The sequence below is a fragment of the Channa argus genome, chromosome 1 (assembly GCF_033026475.1).
Source record: "Channa argus isolate prfri chromosome 1, Channa argus male v1.0, whole genome shotgun sequence".
NCBI classification, from domain to species: Eukaryota; Metazoa; Chordata; class Actinopteri; order Anabantiformes; family Channidae; genus Channa; species Channa argus.
Window position 1 is genome coordinate 28,560,140 of NC_090197.1, and position 16,825 is coordinate 28,576,964.

General features: G+C 40.7%; 1 protein-coding gene across 2 annotated transcripts in view; it reads left to right on the top strand.

Annotated features, from left to right (window-relative positions):
• The first annotated feature begins 65 nt into the window (after positions 1-65).
• hectd2 (HECT domain containing 2) overlaps positions 66-16,825 on the top strand; it is a 41,985-nt gene continuing 25,225 nt past the window's right edge. The window contains exons 1-8 of one of the 2 annotated variants that reach the window (XM_067511982.1): positions 66-621; positions 7,105-7,246; positions 12,911-13,049; positions 13,227-13,329; positions 13,471-13,560; positions 14,203-14,267; positions 15,302-15,347; positions 16,278-16,387. In XM_067511982.1, coding sequence (XP_067368083.1) covers positions 538-621; positions 7,105-7,246; positions 12,911-13,049; positions 13,227-13,329; positions 13,471-13,560; positions 14,203-14,267; positions 15,302-15,347; positions 16,278-16,387 — 779 coding nt within the window. In that variant the 5' untranslated portion in view covers positions 66-537. Of the gene's footprint in view, positions 622-7,104; positions 7,247-9,831; positions 10,074-12,910; positions 13,050-13,226; positions 13,330-13,470; positions 13,561-14,202; positions 14,268-15,301; positions 15,348-16,277; positions 16,388-16,825 lie in introns of those variants that run through there. The other variant, XM_067511983.1, reaches the window with a different exon arrangement.

The following is a 16,825-nucleotide window of genomic DNA, read 5'->3' on the forward strand; positions in this document are numbered from 1 at the left end:
GTGTGTGTGTGTGTGTGTGTGTGTGTGTGAGCGTCGGTGACGCTGCTGTCTCCAGGCTCTGCACTCCAGGCGCCTCCTCCTCGTCCAAACATGGCGCCGGCCCGCAGCTGGGCTGCCTCCCCGACAGACGACGCAAAAAGGGACAGAAAGCGGGGAGAAAGAAGCGGGTAGAGACTCACCCTGAACGTGGTTTTTTAAATTCTTTTAAAACCAACACTACGTTACACTCTTTCAGGTGTCCAGCGGAGATTTTACGCACAACTTTTGGAGACGTTTACGCGTCGGGCTGTGCGCGTACACGGAGAGCCCACCTGTTGGACGAAGGTAGATTTCACTCCGTTTCTCCGAGGATGTGATCTCCCTGATTAATCCGAAATACCGGATCAGACTTAAAAGACGGACGGGCAACTCGGGTCAGAGCTGGCTCTGCTAGAAAACATGTGCAGCCCTCTGTGGAGCACAAGAACAGAGGCTGTAGAGCACTGAGTCTTTCCAGGGGGAAAAAAACTCGTTTTTCCACTCTTTCACACCAGGAGGATGGATGGAGAACATTCTGCGCTGTCAGGAGTTGAGAGGGAACGAGAGAAGCTTCCACCAATTTACAACAGCTCCCCTCCTGCTGTAAGACAACTGTCCTCACTGTCCTTTCTCTTCATTTGTCTCCAACACGGCGATTTGTAAAAATGAGATTTTTCTTTGCATGGATAGAAGTTATGTAATATCAATGTAACTATTGGGAAGGAAAGGTTAACATGGTGCAATACGTCATGAATCCTGACTCACTTCATGTTATCACTAATCCAAACAGTAGAAAAAGACACGATTTTAAAAGTGTAATATCATGCAACATCAATAGCTGTTTAAAATGCTGAACCAAAATACAGATATATGTGCACACAGAAAAGTCTGTTAAAGTCTCAACTTTAATTTGCTGATTTTACTTTGCTAATTACAGGTTTGCACAGAATTATCCAGAACAGCAGGCAACTAGCAACTAACGCAACACACACACACACACACACACACACACACACACACACACACACACACACACACACACACACACACACACACACACAGCTCAAAGTGGGATTTTAAGGAACCAGATCTGTAAACATTAGTGGAGTTCTGGAGGGAAAAGTGGAGGTGGTGTGTGTGTGTATGTATGTGTTGGAGATGAAGGTAGGGTTTAATATTTTGTATGTGTTTTTTTAAAGACCTACAGATTGTATCTGCCTACATACTGTAAGTACCTGCCAGATATGACTTGTATGAGCAATGTTTTGCTTGCACATTGTCCCTTTGGAAATACACATAAACCCATGTGTAGGAGACTTCTGATCTATAACAAGTTTGGCTGATGAGCTTTGTGACATTGCAGCCAGGTGAACACATGCCGACATTAATGTCATATTCATAGAGAACATGAAGCTAAAATGTGTCGTTCACATGCCATTTGGAAAAAGTGATGCCCGTCTTACAGAATGGCTCCTGACATCAGCTCTCCAGCTGTGTCCGATGATGTAATGACCGTGCTTTTAAATGAGCATCCGGCTTTGTGAAATGTGTGTTTTGGGTTTGGTTCTCTGTTTCACCTCGGTGCAGACTTCTCAGGTTGTAGTCTGGTAGGTTGATGTAATCTCCATTGTGTAAGGGAGCAGGAATGTGCAGATTTGTTGGTTTTGACCAATAAACAGTCTGTCATTGCTCAGCCTGACTCTGGTTGTGTCTGGAAATGGCATAAAAAGGCAAGTGAGATTCAAGGAAACTCTAGGTTAAATGTTTGATAGAAAAGGTTTCTGATACAGTGGCCTGTCATTGTGTTTCACGTCAGTACAAAAGCTGCATTCAAGAATTGAAGGCAGCTGTGCTCGCTGAAGTAAGAAGTTTGTTTCTTATCTGGACCAATCAGTTTCACAAAGTTGATTAAAACAATTTTCGCAACAAGATCTTCTCCAGATCTTCACAAGTAAAATTTAAAGGTCCCGGTTTCATGAGAGAAGATTAAACTGTATTTGCTCAAGTCCTAATCAGACTAAATGGCAAACATGTCTGTTGTTCCTGATTTGCTGGTGGTCTTGGATTTATGTCCTTTTAAATTAAACATGGGAATGAGTCATAAGACGTTTTTATTTCCCAGCACTTCATTGATTAAATAATTAACTGAAAAACAACTAGTGAGTAAATAAAAAATTTGTCACAGTGAAATTTGGATTGGGTCATTAGCACCCTTTCATTTACACTTCAGAGAAAAGTATGTTGTTTTCTGCAGTGTTTTTAAAGGCCACTTGAAGACGCTGAGTTAACTTGGTGTGTCTCTGGGCTCGGGGTGTCGGGGGGTGAAGGGGTTTGATTAGGTGCTAAATGAGATGATTAACCGGTGCTGTTTCTCCTGAAAGACTCGTGTATGTACTGCGTGATTCAAAGTGGTTTGTTGTATCAAACATGCTAATGATTGATATCCGATTCCAGTGTGTTTGAATAATGTTTCAGTATGGAAATTATGTGCAGAACATGCAGACTCACAAAGGATCGTAGCCCAGTGCAAAGTTTGAATGAAGAGAGGTTAACCTGACTTCTAACCTGTTCCCTGTTTCTTCTCCAACACGTGTTGCTTCCAGGAAGCCAGAATCATTCATGTTTTGTTGCGTATGATGCACAGCACATGTGCAAGACAAAATCCTGTTTAATGCTCTGCTCATCTGGGGTTGTTGTTTGAATGGAACACTGATGTGCATTTTACTTCCCACATGCCTGTTATCCATCACGCTGGATGTCAGGTTAATAATCGCAGCTCCGAGACTACGACGCCTGCTGATTTGTTAGAGTCCAGTGTGAACAGACAGAATCAGCCTAACAGTGATAAAATACATTAACATCTCTAAAAAGCCTCATTACTGTTTAATGGAGGTCTTTTCAAAGATTAAAGTCAACAGGTTTACTGTGAGACGTCTTGTGGATCTGCAAGATGACTGTGTTACACAGCAGACAGTCATCAGAACTTTGGCTTAAATTTCAGTTTAGTTGAGCTTCAGTTTTGACTTGACTGTTGTCTGTGATTCTCTTCTATTATTCTTTCCTCTTGCATCGCACCCAGATGGCCAAAAAGCACCAACGGTGGCCTGAATCTATCACAACCGGGCTCAAAACTCATCCCGGACTTGACCAAAGCCGGTTCAATCTTAGGCCTATTCTGTGAGCTGACTCAGGCCCAAAGCTGGGCCTGGAAAGAGAAGCCTCGCATCTGGTCATCAGGTGCCAGAATTCAATCAAATGTGCCAACACTGAGCCGCACTCAGCCTGATGAGGGATAATGTCCGTGGCTTTAACAAGAATATGACTCATTTTTAACAGCCTGGTTATCGTGTTTACACAGACCTGCCCATCAGCTGCAGATCTGTCTGTCTGATGCTTCATCAACAGCTGAAAGGTTTGACATGTTGGAACATAAAGCAGACTACGAAACATGTGCACACATTGAAACCACTAAAAAGTTTACAAGAGAAAACATCCATGAAGTGTGTTTAGTATCAGAAAAAGCTGCACTTTACAAACAAACTTTGCTCATCATCCACTCTGTCTCAGCTGTTAATTTCGAATCAGAAATGAGACTGTGTGTGTGTGTGTGTGAGTGAGAGAGAGAGAGAGAGAGAGAGAGATGGAGAGATCTCCTTGGTGTGGTTTCTCTCTGGATGACAGCATTTCCTCTCAGACTGAATGACTGAGCCGAGTTGGACAGAACTGACATCACAAGACTCACTGAGATACAAACCGCTGCTAAAGCTGTTAATTGTTGTCAGATGCGAACCAGGATGAAGTCAGTGCTCATTCATCAAGGAGAAACTAAAGAGAGAAACATTAGCTAATGAACCTTTTTTTATTATCAAAGAAGATGAGTTTGCCATGTTTGGGCCTTTGTCTTTGTCGTTCCATCTCTTCCCCATGTTTCCTTGAGGTCACCTGTCAATCATTAGGTGCAGGTGTGGCTTTGATGTTGATAATGAAACAGCGAGGTGAGGGGAAGAGAAGCTGTGGCGTCACTTACGAGTTCAATTATATACAAATCACTTATACCGAAGGTGCAGCTGGAGATGGACAAAACCAAAACTCTGCAAGTCTGCTTGAGGCTCAGCATGGCAACATGCTAAGAATATGCTGATGTTTAGATTGGATGTTTACCACGTTCTCCATTTTAGTTTAGAATTTTGCATGCTACTAGAGGTGCAGCCAATGAAAAAAACACAGAGATTGGATCATTTTTATAATATAGAAAAGCAGCAGGGATATCACTTTATAACACTTGAAGAGTTAAGAAATCTTTGCACATGCTCTTAAATTAGTTTTCCAGTATTTAACATCTAACATCTTCATTTAAACAAAAAAGTAAAAAGCTCACAGCTTCTTTTTCAAAGGATAAATGTGGACCTTTCTGCAGTCTGTGTCCCCTGCTGTGGAGAACACCCTCAGTGACATTGTCACATGTTGCAGCATTGTTAAATTAATTTCATAACTATGAATGTGAAAAGAGTGAAGCAGAGCTGCAGGAGAGCAGGGAGGAAGGGAGGACCAGGTGGAGAAGAGTGGGATTATTTCAAGATGAGTTTGCATATTGTAGCTTGTTAACGTTACACGTGGGCTGAACTTTGAGGAAAGATCCGTACAAATCGTGGATTAACTATGGTCCGTTATACCGCAGGTGCCAAAAAGTACAGCTGAAGCTGTTGTTGATAGTCTGTTGTAGGAGCAATAGTGGTGTCAGGCTGCTCCTCCTCCCATACACATAAGAGGTGATTTAAATTTGGCACTGGAAAAATTTTAAAGAATCGAATAAAGAGGCCGGAGTATGTGCAAAAACAAATGGTGGTATTTATTAACAAAATACTAAACAGAAGCAAAAAAAAAAATCTCAGGTTATCAATCAAACTTAAATAAAATATACCAAAGCAAACAAGACATTGTTTAAAAAGTGCAGCCTCACAGCAAGCTGAAAAGGGGAAAGGAGAACCCTCTCCATCTAACTACTGTCCATTTTATGCTTTCACCAAAGTAGACAGGTAGGCATGGGGTAACCTCAATCACATAAAAATATTACTTCAAATAATGAACAGTATACACATTAAATACCAAATTTAGTGCAACCACTACCAAATAGAAATGGCAGAACCTACATTCCTAATAATTTTATTCATTTTATCCATTAGAGTGGATACTGGGCTGGCTGTAGCACAGTTGGTAAAGGCAGCCGTCCATGGACTAAGGGGTGAGTGGTTCGATCCCTGGCCCTGGCTATATGTCGAAGTGTCCCTGGGCAAGATGCTGAACCCCTAACAGCCCATTCCCCTCCCCAGCGGTGCAGTGCCGGTCCAAGCCCGGTAGAAATTGGGGAGGGTTGCGTCAGGAAGGGCATCCGGCGTAAAAACTGTGCCAAATCAACACGCGGACACTGATCCGCTGTGGTGACCCTGAACTCATGGGATAAGCCAAAAGGACAAAAAAAATAAAAATAAATAAAGAAAAAAATAAAGTGGATACTCCCTATTCTCCCTCAGCCTGCCTCTGTGGAGAAGGCCTAATGATGCAAACCTGCTTGTACTTTTCTTGATTACCCTGCTGATACACACCACAGTGAAACACAGGGAAAAATCCTCCCAACCAACCCCAGTCCCCAAAACAATACAAAAAAAACCCAATACAAAACATACAGGGCCTAGTGGAAAGGAAAAGGTGTGACCTTCTCACAAGTGGCTAAAGGTTTTAGACACTAATGATTTCTGACATTTATGCATAATAAAATACAGGTTTGAAATGATTCGCAAGTTTATTGTTTCATTTACATGTAACAGTGTCCAAATAGTTTTCAGGCATGGAAACCTGTGCAGGACATGTTGTATCTCTTCAAGAGTGTTTTCTGGGAAGAAGTGGTGCTTCTGTTCAACAGGAGAGAAAACAATGTAATAACTTGGAAACAGCAGAAAAGTGTGTGTGTGTGCGTGTGTGTATGTGCGCGCACGGGCCAAGACTAAGATTTTGGTCAGGTTTTTCCTCAGGGTCTAGTTTCTTTGGAAACGGATTCATTTTGAAAAGCAGTTTAACCGTCCTTCTGCTCCTTCGGTTCCTCAGCCCCTGTACACATCGCTGCTGGTGTGTGTATGTGTGCGCATGCGTCACTGTCAGGAGCAGCAGCTGTGCATCTGTTGATCTCTCCACCTCCTCTTCCTGTCCTCTCATCCTTTCCTGTCTTCTGTCTCCCATCCTCTGTCCTCCCTCTCCTCTTGTCCCACTTCTTTTCTGTATGGTCTCTCTCCACATTCCGTCTCCAGCAATTTCCTTTCTCTTCCCTCTTTGATCCCTGTTTTCCTACTCTATCCCTTCCTTTCATCCTCTCCTTCTCTAAAGTCCCTCCTTCCTCTCCTCTTCAAGTCTTCCTCTGGTTCCACTAGTATTTTCTGGAGCTCTCACTGATGTGAGACACCAGATGAGCAGAAAGGGATTCATCACAAAGGACGTTTAGCTAATGTGTTGGTTGTCTATCGTTTTCTGTTCATGCATCGGAAATCTCAACATCTGACAAAATCTGAACAAGTCTTTAACTTATTCACCATTGTTATCGGCCACTTGGAAGCGCTACTTCCCGTATATACATTGGCATTAGGGTTTGCATTCTCTGCTATTTCTAATAATTGCAAAATGATGCATATTTTAAGCAGCTTTGTTACATGAATGTAGGATTTTCTTATTACTAATAAATCAAGTATATCGAAATACTGTATGAGCAGTTAGGCTAAGATTCAGTAAATTGCAGCAGTGCATGTATTAAAGGCAGCATGACATTAGTTCTGTGAAGCATTGTAAATATTTAAAGCAATTTACTTCCTAATGATTATTTTTATAGGTACTTTTACTATCTTAAGCACAAGTAGGATAATTGTTCTAAAAAACAAAACAAAACACTACAACAAACGAAAATGTATGTGGTGGGTGAAAAACCTAATATATAGACATATATCTGCCAGAATGTGACCAGTAACGGGCGGCTCACCACCTCCTGATGCTCTGCTCGTTGTAAACAGAAGTTCTTCTTCTTTGTTCCTCGTCCTGTGTTAGGGTTTGGGACGAGGAGCAAAGCAACCATTTCCATCTCTGGGCACCTTCATCTCCACACTAAGCCAGCGGAGGGATGCAGGGGGACGGGGCTTGGCCGGTGGCGTGACGGGCAGCTTGAGTGGAACCCTGGGGCTCAGACATGGTGAGTTTGTTTCAAGCATTCTGTGTCTGGTAAAAATAAATAACACTGTCCAGGTAAAATTGCATTTGCAATGCTACAGAAACTGTTCCTGGAAAATTTTATTAGCTGCTCTCAGCACAGCAACACGTCATTGAATGTAACTTGTTAATGTGTTTTGAGATAATCTTGCTTTGTCCGGCAGCAAATTAATGCAGCAGCATCAAGAATTTATTATCAAAAACAGTATTTCAGGACTATGGAGATTCTTGCCGTTGGTTTATATTGCTGTGCCACTAAATCTGCTACTAAATATAAAAAGTCCCTTTATTTTGTAATCATATTTACTGGCTTTACTGAAAACTACATTTTACAATAATCCTTTGTCTCCACATATGTTATTTCCAAAGCAAATGTTACCAGTAAAGCCACCCATTGTGGTGTGTTCACTGTCTGTCTTTGTTCTCGTGGTCTCTGTTGCGCCTGGATGTAATGATTTGTCACTTCCTGTGTTTACAGTACGCTGGATGTATGTTTTCAGACTCTGTTTATGTTGAACTGCTGGCTGTGATGTTGGAGACGTGTCTCTAAAATGGACAGTTTTCAAAAAAGACACAAAAGGGGTAGCTGCTCATGTTTTCCAGTTGATGACGGTGCATTTAAAAAATCTCACAGTATGCAGAAAATCACTGGATCACACGTCTAATTAGGTGGTTCCAGGGTTTTTATGGTGATTCAGGTCTTGGTTGACTCATAGTTTATGTGTCTTGTCTTGAATTGAAAGTCATTCAGAAATTTTGGATTTATTGTAGAAAGGTGTTTGGATGTTGTTCCTGCTCAAAATGTTTAATGGAGAAAAAAACACAAGAAATCTGACCTTCTTAGGAAAAAGTACAACAGAAGGAAATTGAGTAAAATCAAAAACATCAGTTATAGAAAAAAATGACATACACGATGAGGTTTTTAACGGCAGAGGTTTTATTTATTTATACTGAGCATTTTGACTTTAAAGGGAAAGTTGCTTCCTCTTAAAGGCGAGGTTATTTCTGACTGTCGTGAGAACGCAGACCCAGCGGAGCGCTCACCAGCCCGCTTTGTCACCACGGCTACCGATGCCAGAATAATTATGCAAACCTCTGCCCCAGATGAAAACCATATGAAAGTGAAACGACTCTCACACACACACACACACACACACACACACACACACACACACACACATACATACATACATGAGATAGTGTTGCATTCCTCTGTCATGCGCTTTGCTGGATAATCACCATAATTTGCTATTTCATCTGTGAAGTATTACAGAAAGTTTGTATTTCCTTTTTAATATTGTCATATATGGTGCTGAGCCTGAGCTGAGCTTGGATCACTTTGAGTTTTGTTTCAGGATCAGAAAGCAGACACCTTTTCTAGAAACGATGCATGAGAGTTGAGCATGTTGTGGAATTCTGTTTAAAGCACGGCTCATAGGTATTAACTGTACAGATTTTATGACAGCTCAGGGACAGGGACATAGAATTGTTTAGATATCTGCAGGCCACTTTGTGTTAGTTTCAGTTTAAGCGGACACTTTGTGCGGCATCCCTCCATTCCTCATCTCTACTGTCATTCAGGCTTTTACTCTGCTACCTTCCCTGTCCTGCACATATATTGCTGTAAAAAGCTGATTTCAAACCTGGTTATTCGTAAACATAGCAGACAAACCAGATTTCTCGGGTAGAAATCTACCTGGGGAAAACAGGTAACCCTTTATGTCACAGTTTAAAATCGGCTTTCCTGAGAAAAACTGTGCCGATACGTCTTTGATCTCGAGTTTGATCTTGTTATGGGTGACAGTAAAATACTATAGAAACTGATCTTTTAATAATTGTTTGTGACTTTAAATTGCCTCATTTAACAGATACAGGTTGCGTTTTGTAAAAAAAAATAACTCCTCCTATGATTTGCTCTCCTGCTGGATTGTTGCATATTGTTAACACCTCATCTTCGGTGTGAGGTTAGTGAACTGTTCCTGTCATGTCTATTTATTTGTTCCATCACTCTGGGGTAGTTATTGTCTAGATGTGTGGACAAATTACCATAACCCTAGAAACGTAATCTAAAAACCGTTGTCAATGTGGTATTTAGCAAATGTCCATGTGTCCTCCGCTCCATCCACCAACAGGGAACAGGTCCAGACTGTCAAACAGAAGGTGGGAGGTTTCATAGCACTTTATAAAAGGGGGGAATGTGGCTATACCATGTTTCGGTAAAATAGAGGGGGTATCCTAAATAACATCTATTCATTCATTCATCAACAATATCATAACCTAATGGAAAGCAATAAATTAAAACAAGGTTATCCTCTCCTTCATTGTCAAATGACATTGAAAGAGGATTATGTCCTCGGAGGTGTAAAAATCTTCTGATTAAAGGATGTCATGGCAACAGGCTTGTTGCTGTCAGGACTAAATTTAGTGACGCACAAGCTGACAAATCAAAGGTAATTAGGAAGCAGTGAAGGAGGAATAGAAAGGATACAAGGGTGCATGGATGGCTGAGGGTTGACAGCATTGTCTTCTCCTCGTTCTGCCTCGGTCAGCAGTTCTTTGCTTCTCTGTCCCTGTTTCGATGGGCTTCCCTAAACTAAACTAATAATACATTTTAAGGCAGTGGCTGCTCTGACGCTGGATATTTATGTCTACAGAGGACACTCTCTGTAGTGCCACCATCACAACAAAACCACGAGAAGGTGACAAGAACGTCCAGAGTTCCATGAATCAGGGTGTGGATGAGGTCACCAGAGGATGAATTGTGACGGATAAACTGTGAAGCCAAGTTGATATTCAACACCTTTATGAACGTACGGAGTAACTTCATTAATAAGATCTTTTTACTCAGTACATTGTACATGTATGACTAAGTGTTTTCACTTATTTCTCTTTGTAATGTGATACGTTTCATGAAATTTTCTCAACCTGCAGATCTTATTGCACCTCCACCTGCCAAGAAAAGTGTTGCTTTTTTAATTGCCTCCCATTCCCCATTCATTTTCTTTCCTCCCCTTAAAATTTAAGTTTTTCTTTCTGTTTTTTGTGTAATGTTCTATTGTTGACTTTGGGTTTAATTTTCAACTGTTGCTCTATTGGTGGGTTTCTAGATTGTCATCCACTTTAGTTGATACTAGGAATCTCCGGATACCACTTTTTCCCACACTGAGTTCAAGTACAACTATATACATTTGAGTACTTGCCAATACAGAGTGTTGTTACAATTACTAAACTGTTTTTCTTCAAGTATGAGTTGCTGGACGGTAAAATAAGTCCATTGCAGTTAAGCAAGCGGAGAGTGAAAATTCACGGCCGTTCTTCTGCCAAAACAAAACGACTGCTGTTTAATAAACAGAGCAACTTTTGCTGAAAGGAACAAAAAAGAAAAGGGTCCTGGGTGGACATGGACTGCCGAGTTTACACAGGAATATAAGGTAAAAGACGTCTTTAATAGCAGTGTTGTAGTACTCAAGATTGGTCTTGGTCTTAAGGTGTTCTTTAAAAAGAACACTTTTTAAAAACTGTGGCAGGATCCCTAAATTGGCGAAGCATTTACTGTAATTTGATGTAAAACGTCCGGCTTCAAATGCAGCCAATAACTTCACTTATTTTTGATTGGAAATCATCAGCTGTCACCCCTCCCCCCCTTCACTCATACTTCTGGGAAAAGAGGTCAGCTAAATCATTTCTAAATATATTAGGCTTCCTAAACCACAGAATTCTGCAGAGACACAATTACTGAGACAGCTGGGACCACATCAAACTTTTTTTGGCACTTGGAAAGGAAGCAGATAGAAGGTTTGCTAAGTGGTGCTAGGAAAGCTAGCAACATAGCATTAGCAATGTGCCTGTGTAGCAAAACTCCTAAAATTCTTAATTCTTCACTCAAAGAGATTTTGCCAGTATTAGAAAACTGTGTATAAACCATGTTTCATGTCGCTAGTTAAAAAACGAAAATTGGAAGACTTGAATATTGAATAATTGAAACCATTCAATAAAAAGACAATACAAATCTTTTGTCTACATAAATGCATAAAAAAACTGTATTGTGGTGGTACAGAGAGTTAAGTCAATTTCAGCTTATTAGTGTTTTTATATTTACTTTTAGGAGGATGAACTTTAATTTGAATGAGCCTATAATCTTTTTTTTCCCCAGCAAATGTTAGTGTTGCTCTTATGTTAAAGGACGGAGACATGTGGCTGTAACACCTGATCACAGTGTCTGCAGCCTCTCTGCTTTTGTCCCCTTTTATCTTCTGCTTTTACAGTGTGTCCAAACCAATAGAATGAGCACACACAATGCACCTGGACAAGCCTGCCGGTGACTATTGTTACTGTGGAGACGGAGGCAATAATAGACTAATTAGAAACAGAATGGAAAGATGGTCAGAAGTGTGGGAGGATGGTGAATTATGGAGGATTGCGATTACACTGATTGGGGTTAATAGCTGCTGTTTGTGCATTTGTGTGTTTTGTGGCGTTTACATGGAAACCTCATCAGTGACGTCTGCGTTTCAGGCTGACTCCTTCACGGGCTCTCCTTTCTGTTGCTGCCCTGCCGTGTTCTCATCATCTTTACGTGTTTCCACAGAAGGAAATAAAAAACATCTCTCCTCCTTCTTGACTTTTATTAAGTGAAGCTGCAGAGCTTTTGCTGAAGGACATCAGTTGTTTGAGGTTTCTGTAAATGTTTTTTCATTTATACTGATCAGCCACAACATTAAAACTACCGACAGGGGATTTTCCGTGGGTGAGATACAGTATACTGGGCACCTGAATGTAGTAGTGTTTTATAAAGTTATCTTACCTTCTTGTCTCTGTAGACTCTCCAGGATGTCCAGTGATTCTCAACCATTTGTTAAGTGTTTTGTCGCCAGTTTACTCAGTCATCAGGGTTTGTGCTACTTCCAGACTGTCAGAGATGACAAATCTGTGATAGTTGGTGGAAACAGTCTTTATGTGTGAGCTGTCTTTGACATGGTTTGTCCCCTTGTCTTTTTATTGTTTTTATCTATTTATTTTATATATATTTGTATTTATTTGTATACCATTTTGTTGGTTTATGGATTTATGCATTTATCATAATATCCTTTGAGTCTATACCACTTTGAGTTTTCATTTGTATGAAACGGGCTACATAAATTAATTTGCTGTGCCTTATCTAAATATGTAAATATAATTATTCTTAGGGTAAGAGCTGCTAAAGCTAAGCTAGGTACCTTTAGGATTAAAATGACATTAGGAATCTTAGAAAAGATTTCACAGTAGGTTCTTCTCTCTCCACATTAAAGATCCAATTCCCGTTTACTTATCAATACATGTCTTACTCTTTATGTTGCTGTTACCTGGTGCAGCCACAGCATTATTCATTACGTCATGGTCCTGTTGCCTGGGGTTAAACCTGCAGCCAATCAGAGTGGGGGTTCATGAATAATGCAGATTTTATGCTAATCATTTACAGAGGCCTGATATAGACCCTGGTTGGTTGTTTGAGAAATCTGAACAACTTTGAATGAAAAAAATGTCAGAGACAGTTTGTTTAAAATACACTCAGGTCCTGTAACTATTGTAATATCAGCAAGTTCAACTGCTGCTCAATAGCGAACACAATGACTGACTGATTTATTGTCTGTGTAAATGTCTCTGCCAGGGAGAGAACTGCCTCCGATCTGCAGCGATGTTCGTCAGAAGCAGCGTCTCTCCATTGACACTCTGCCCCCCGAGGTCAAAGCTCCATTCCCCACTGACCCCATCATCCCGCTGCGCACCAAGACCACCAAGGAGTTTCTGTGAGTCTTGACTGTCTGAACTGGGACCCAGAAGCACTAGCTGTCCATGTGTCAGCTGAAAAATACACAAAACCTGATTTATCATCGCTGCCTGAAACAAACTCAGACAAGCACTGTATTGTGAGCAAGGCCTAGTTTGTGTTTTTAAAGTGTGTGTGTGTGTGTGTGTGTTGCCAGGGAGGACATGGAGCGTGCTGTCCAATCAGGTGACTGGAGGGAGGTCAGAGAGTTTTACCTAACCAGCTTCAACTCCTTTATAGAAATTAACGCTGCCTTCAAGGTAAAAACAGAAATGCACACAAACATACACATGTTGTGCACAAAAGCTGGTAAAACTTCACCAGATGCCCTCACTATTATTATGGCTCCCCTTCCTTCTCTTTTCTTTTTTTTTCCCTCTCTTGCTGCTCCCATCTCCCAGCGAGAGGCGAATGGATCGTTTAACACAACAGACGACTCAGGAGTCAACTCCAAGTTTGTCAATGCTGTTTACGACGCATTGCTCAGCACAGTAAGGCCGCGACCTACACACACACACACACACACACACACACACACACACACACACACACACACACACACACACACACACATACAAGCTCTGGACTATGAGGTTTTTATAGCATTGAGCTGCTTCTAGATCTGCTAGCTGCTAGGATTTATTATGGAGCATCCATGCATGATTAACAGCCTGGGTTCGCTCACTCTTCAATGCATCTTTTCTGATGCTCTTATCAAACATTTTAGGCACCAAGCATGTGGATCATGTATTTTTTAAGTAGTAGAAGTTAGTAGCTGAGATTACAGCCTGCATATAAACTTGGATGCATTCTATAAAATTTTACACACTTGCTGAGTTGATGAGCTTCCACATGATGGTTATTAATGACATTCAGTAACAAGCTGTGAGAAAATATGTTAGTTGAATACTAAAGCAGTTACAGCAAAACCTCGTGTCCTGGTCTTCGCAAAGGTGTCTGTGTTCTTAAGGGCCCTTTGTGGTCAAGTAAAAGGTTACATAACTATGATGAAGTGGTTTTATTGGTGTTTTAGGATTGTTGAGTCTGATGTTAGTGTGTGTGTGTGTGTGTGTGTGTGTGTGTGTGTGTGTGTGTGTGTGTGTGTGTGTGTGTGTGTGTGTGTGTGTGTGTAGCCTCAGGACATCCAGAAGTCAGTGTTAAAAGGAATCATCAACAGCCTGCTGAGAGAGTGGAAAGGGTGAGAACATCTCTGTTACACATCTGTGCTTTTAAATTTTGTGGTCCACAGTTTTTATTTTCCTGAATTTCATGTTTCACTCACATCTTTTAAGTATAATTTCCAAATAGTGAAAATTGTTTGCAGATCAACATTTATCAGTCCTTCCAGGGTTCTGCAAATGTTTTTTTGTGCAGAATTGCAGAAAATTAATGATTTTGCAACAGCAAAGCTAAAAAAACTTGAAAAAAGTATCAAAAGGCTTTTATTTTAAAAGTGCGTGTGTGTGTGTGTGTGTGTGCGCGCCTCCACTGTGTATCATTTGAGAGAAAATCAGGTAGAGTGTGTGGACACAGCTCTGAGACTGATCAAAGCTGTATTTGTTACCACGGCAATGACAGCTTTAAACATGATGAGTCACTTAAATTTGCTGAAGACAGACTGTGAACTGCTCAGACTAGCAAAATGTGAAAAAGTATTAGTCCTATTAACAAAATTACTGTGAACGGCAGAAGGCTTCACCGAACATGGTGATGAACTTTATGTGAAGATACTCAATAAAATGAAGGCAGGGCAGCAATTTAAAAACAGCCCTTTTGTGAGAGTTACATTTCCTGAAAGAAGACAAAACCTGCTAGGTTTTAATATATCATTTGTTTAGGAAAGATGAAAGATGACTATAGAAAAGAATTTAACCGTATTCTAGCAATGGCTAGAAAACGGTTACAATATGAGAAATTAACCTTGAATGAGGCTGTTTAAACAGCCCCCTTACACTGGCAGCTTAACTAAGCGGTTGACCTGATTTTCTGACTTTTCAGAGAAATATTTTATTGTCTAATTTGTCCCCTTTAACTAAAATATAATTGTTAGGGGGTCTATAAATGATATTTAAATTAATTTTTTTCCTCAACTTTCTGAGGAGCTTCGCAGCACTGAATCACTTCCGTTTTTTTGAACAGCTTTCAGACAATAATATTTCTTCACAGCACTGCCATGTTATGCAGTGACTGATTTGCTTCACTGGCATTTGTGTTTGTGTGTTGTGCTTTCAGGCCTCGGACTAAAGACGACTTGAGAGCTTATTTCATTCTGATTCAGGTGAGGATTAAACATTGAGACACACAATACGGGGAGTCCAAGGTGTTACTGAGTGTACTGTACTGCATGGCCTGGGCGTGTAGGTTGTCCAGCATGTTGGAGAACTTGCAACAACTGTCATCAATGTCTTCTGTCACTTTTTTCAGGTGAACTCGCCTTCCATTTCTGCCTTTTTCAATTTTCCACTACCAATTTTTGATCTTTCTTCAGTTCTATTGGATTATATTTTTGATCCTGCTCTTTCTATTCCTATCTTCCTCTCTCTCCACCTCTCCATCTCTTTCTCCCCGCAGTCTGATTTCCATATATGGTTTTGGGAATTAGAATAGTTCCACTGTGGTTCCACTCACAGACACACACGCCAAAAGTCTGATTTTGTCCCATTGGACTTTGAGGTCTTGCCTGGTCTTCCAACCCTCAGGAGAACACAACCATGTGCACACACACACACACACACCAACACAGATTTGGACTGGGTGAGGTCATGGTGCACTTGAGCACTGCTGGTTTCCTGTCTGTCTGATGGCCACTTCTCCTCCTTTGTAGGCTCTGCACGCTGCACATTAAACCATCTCTGTGTCTCACCACCTCTGAAAACTGAATGGAGACAGTTAGAGAGCGAGTTGTCTCTCTTCATGTTTTAAGGAAGAAGTGAAAAATTGAAAAATCCTCTTCCAGGTCATAGTTTTAAATGTAAATGTCTGTTTCTCAAAAAAAAGAAAAAAAAAATATATACACACACTGACTGACAGCCAGTGGTTTAAACCTGTTGCATAATCAATGAAATAGGCCGGGATCATCCTGACCATGTCGTTAATACATTGGCTAAGGGCTTGTTTGTTTTATATGATCTATTGTGTCATTTATACAATCGGTAGTTTAAAGATGTAATACAATGATGCACTATGTATTTTGTGTGTGTGTGTGTAGAACCCCCAGTATTCGAGCACCAGCACTTATGTGATCTACGCTCATCTCTTGAGGCAGATCGCAGCTTTGTCTGAGGCCGACCATCACTTCCTGGTTCACTGGCTCAAGAAGTAAGTGTGAGAGTGGGAACTGTGAATCACTGGCTTTTGCATTTGTTCAGATTTGGTTTGCACTTAAGCTTTGACATCTGTCCCGAGCGTTTCTCATCTGTCTGTTTTCTGTCTGTTACTTTATCCACCTCTGTTCGTAAGTTTTTTTTGTTTTTTTTTTAAATAAAAATAATAAATGATTAATGTAAAAACTTTTAGGCAGATTGATTCTTGTTATCTCATCCTTACATCCAGGTTTAGCAGGAAACTTCTAAATCTCAGGCAGCTTTAGGATGCGATGATCTTCATTCTGGACCAAACCTCAAATTCCAACAAACTCCAGCAGCAGTTTCATCCTTGTTAACATTTTATTACTGATCTTTTAAGCAGAAGAGCCACGAAAACAAGAAAAGGGGATATTTTCATGAATATAGAGAACCATTACTGTCCACTTCACAA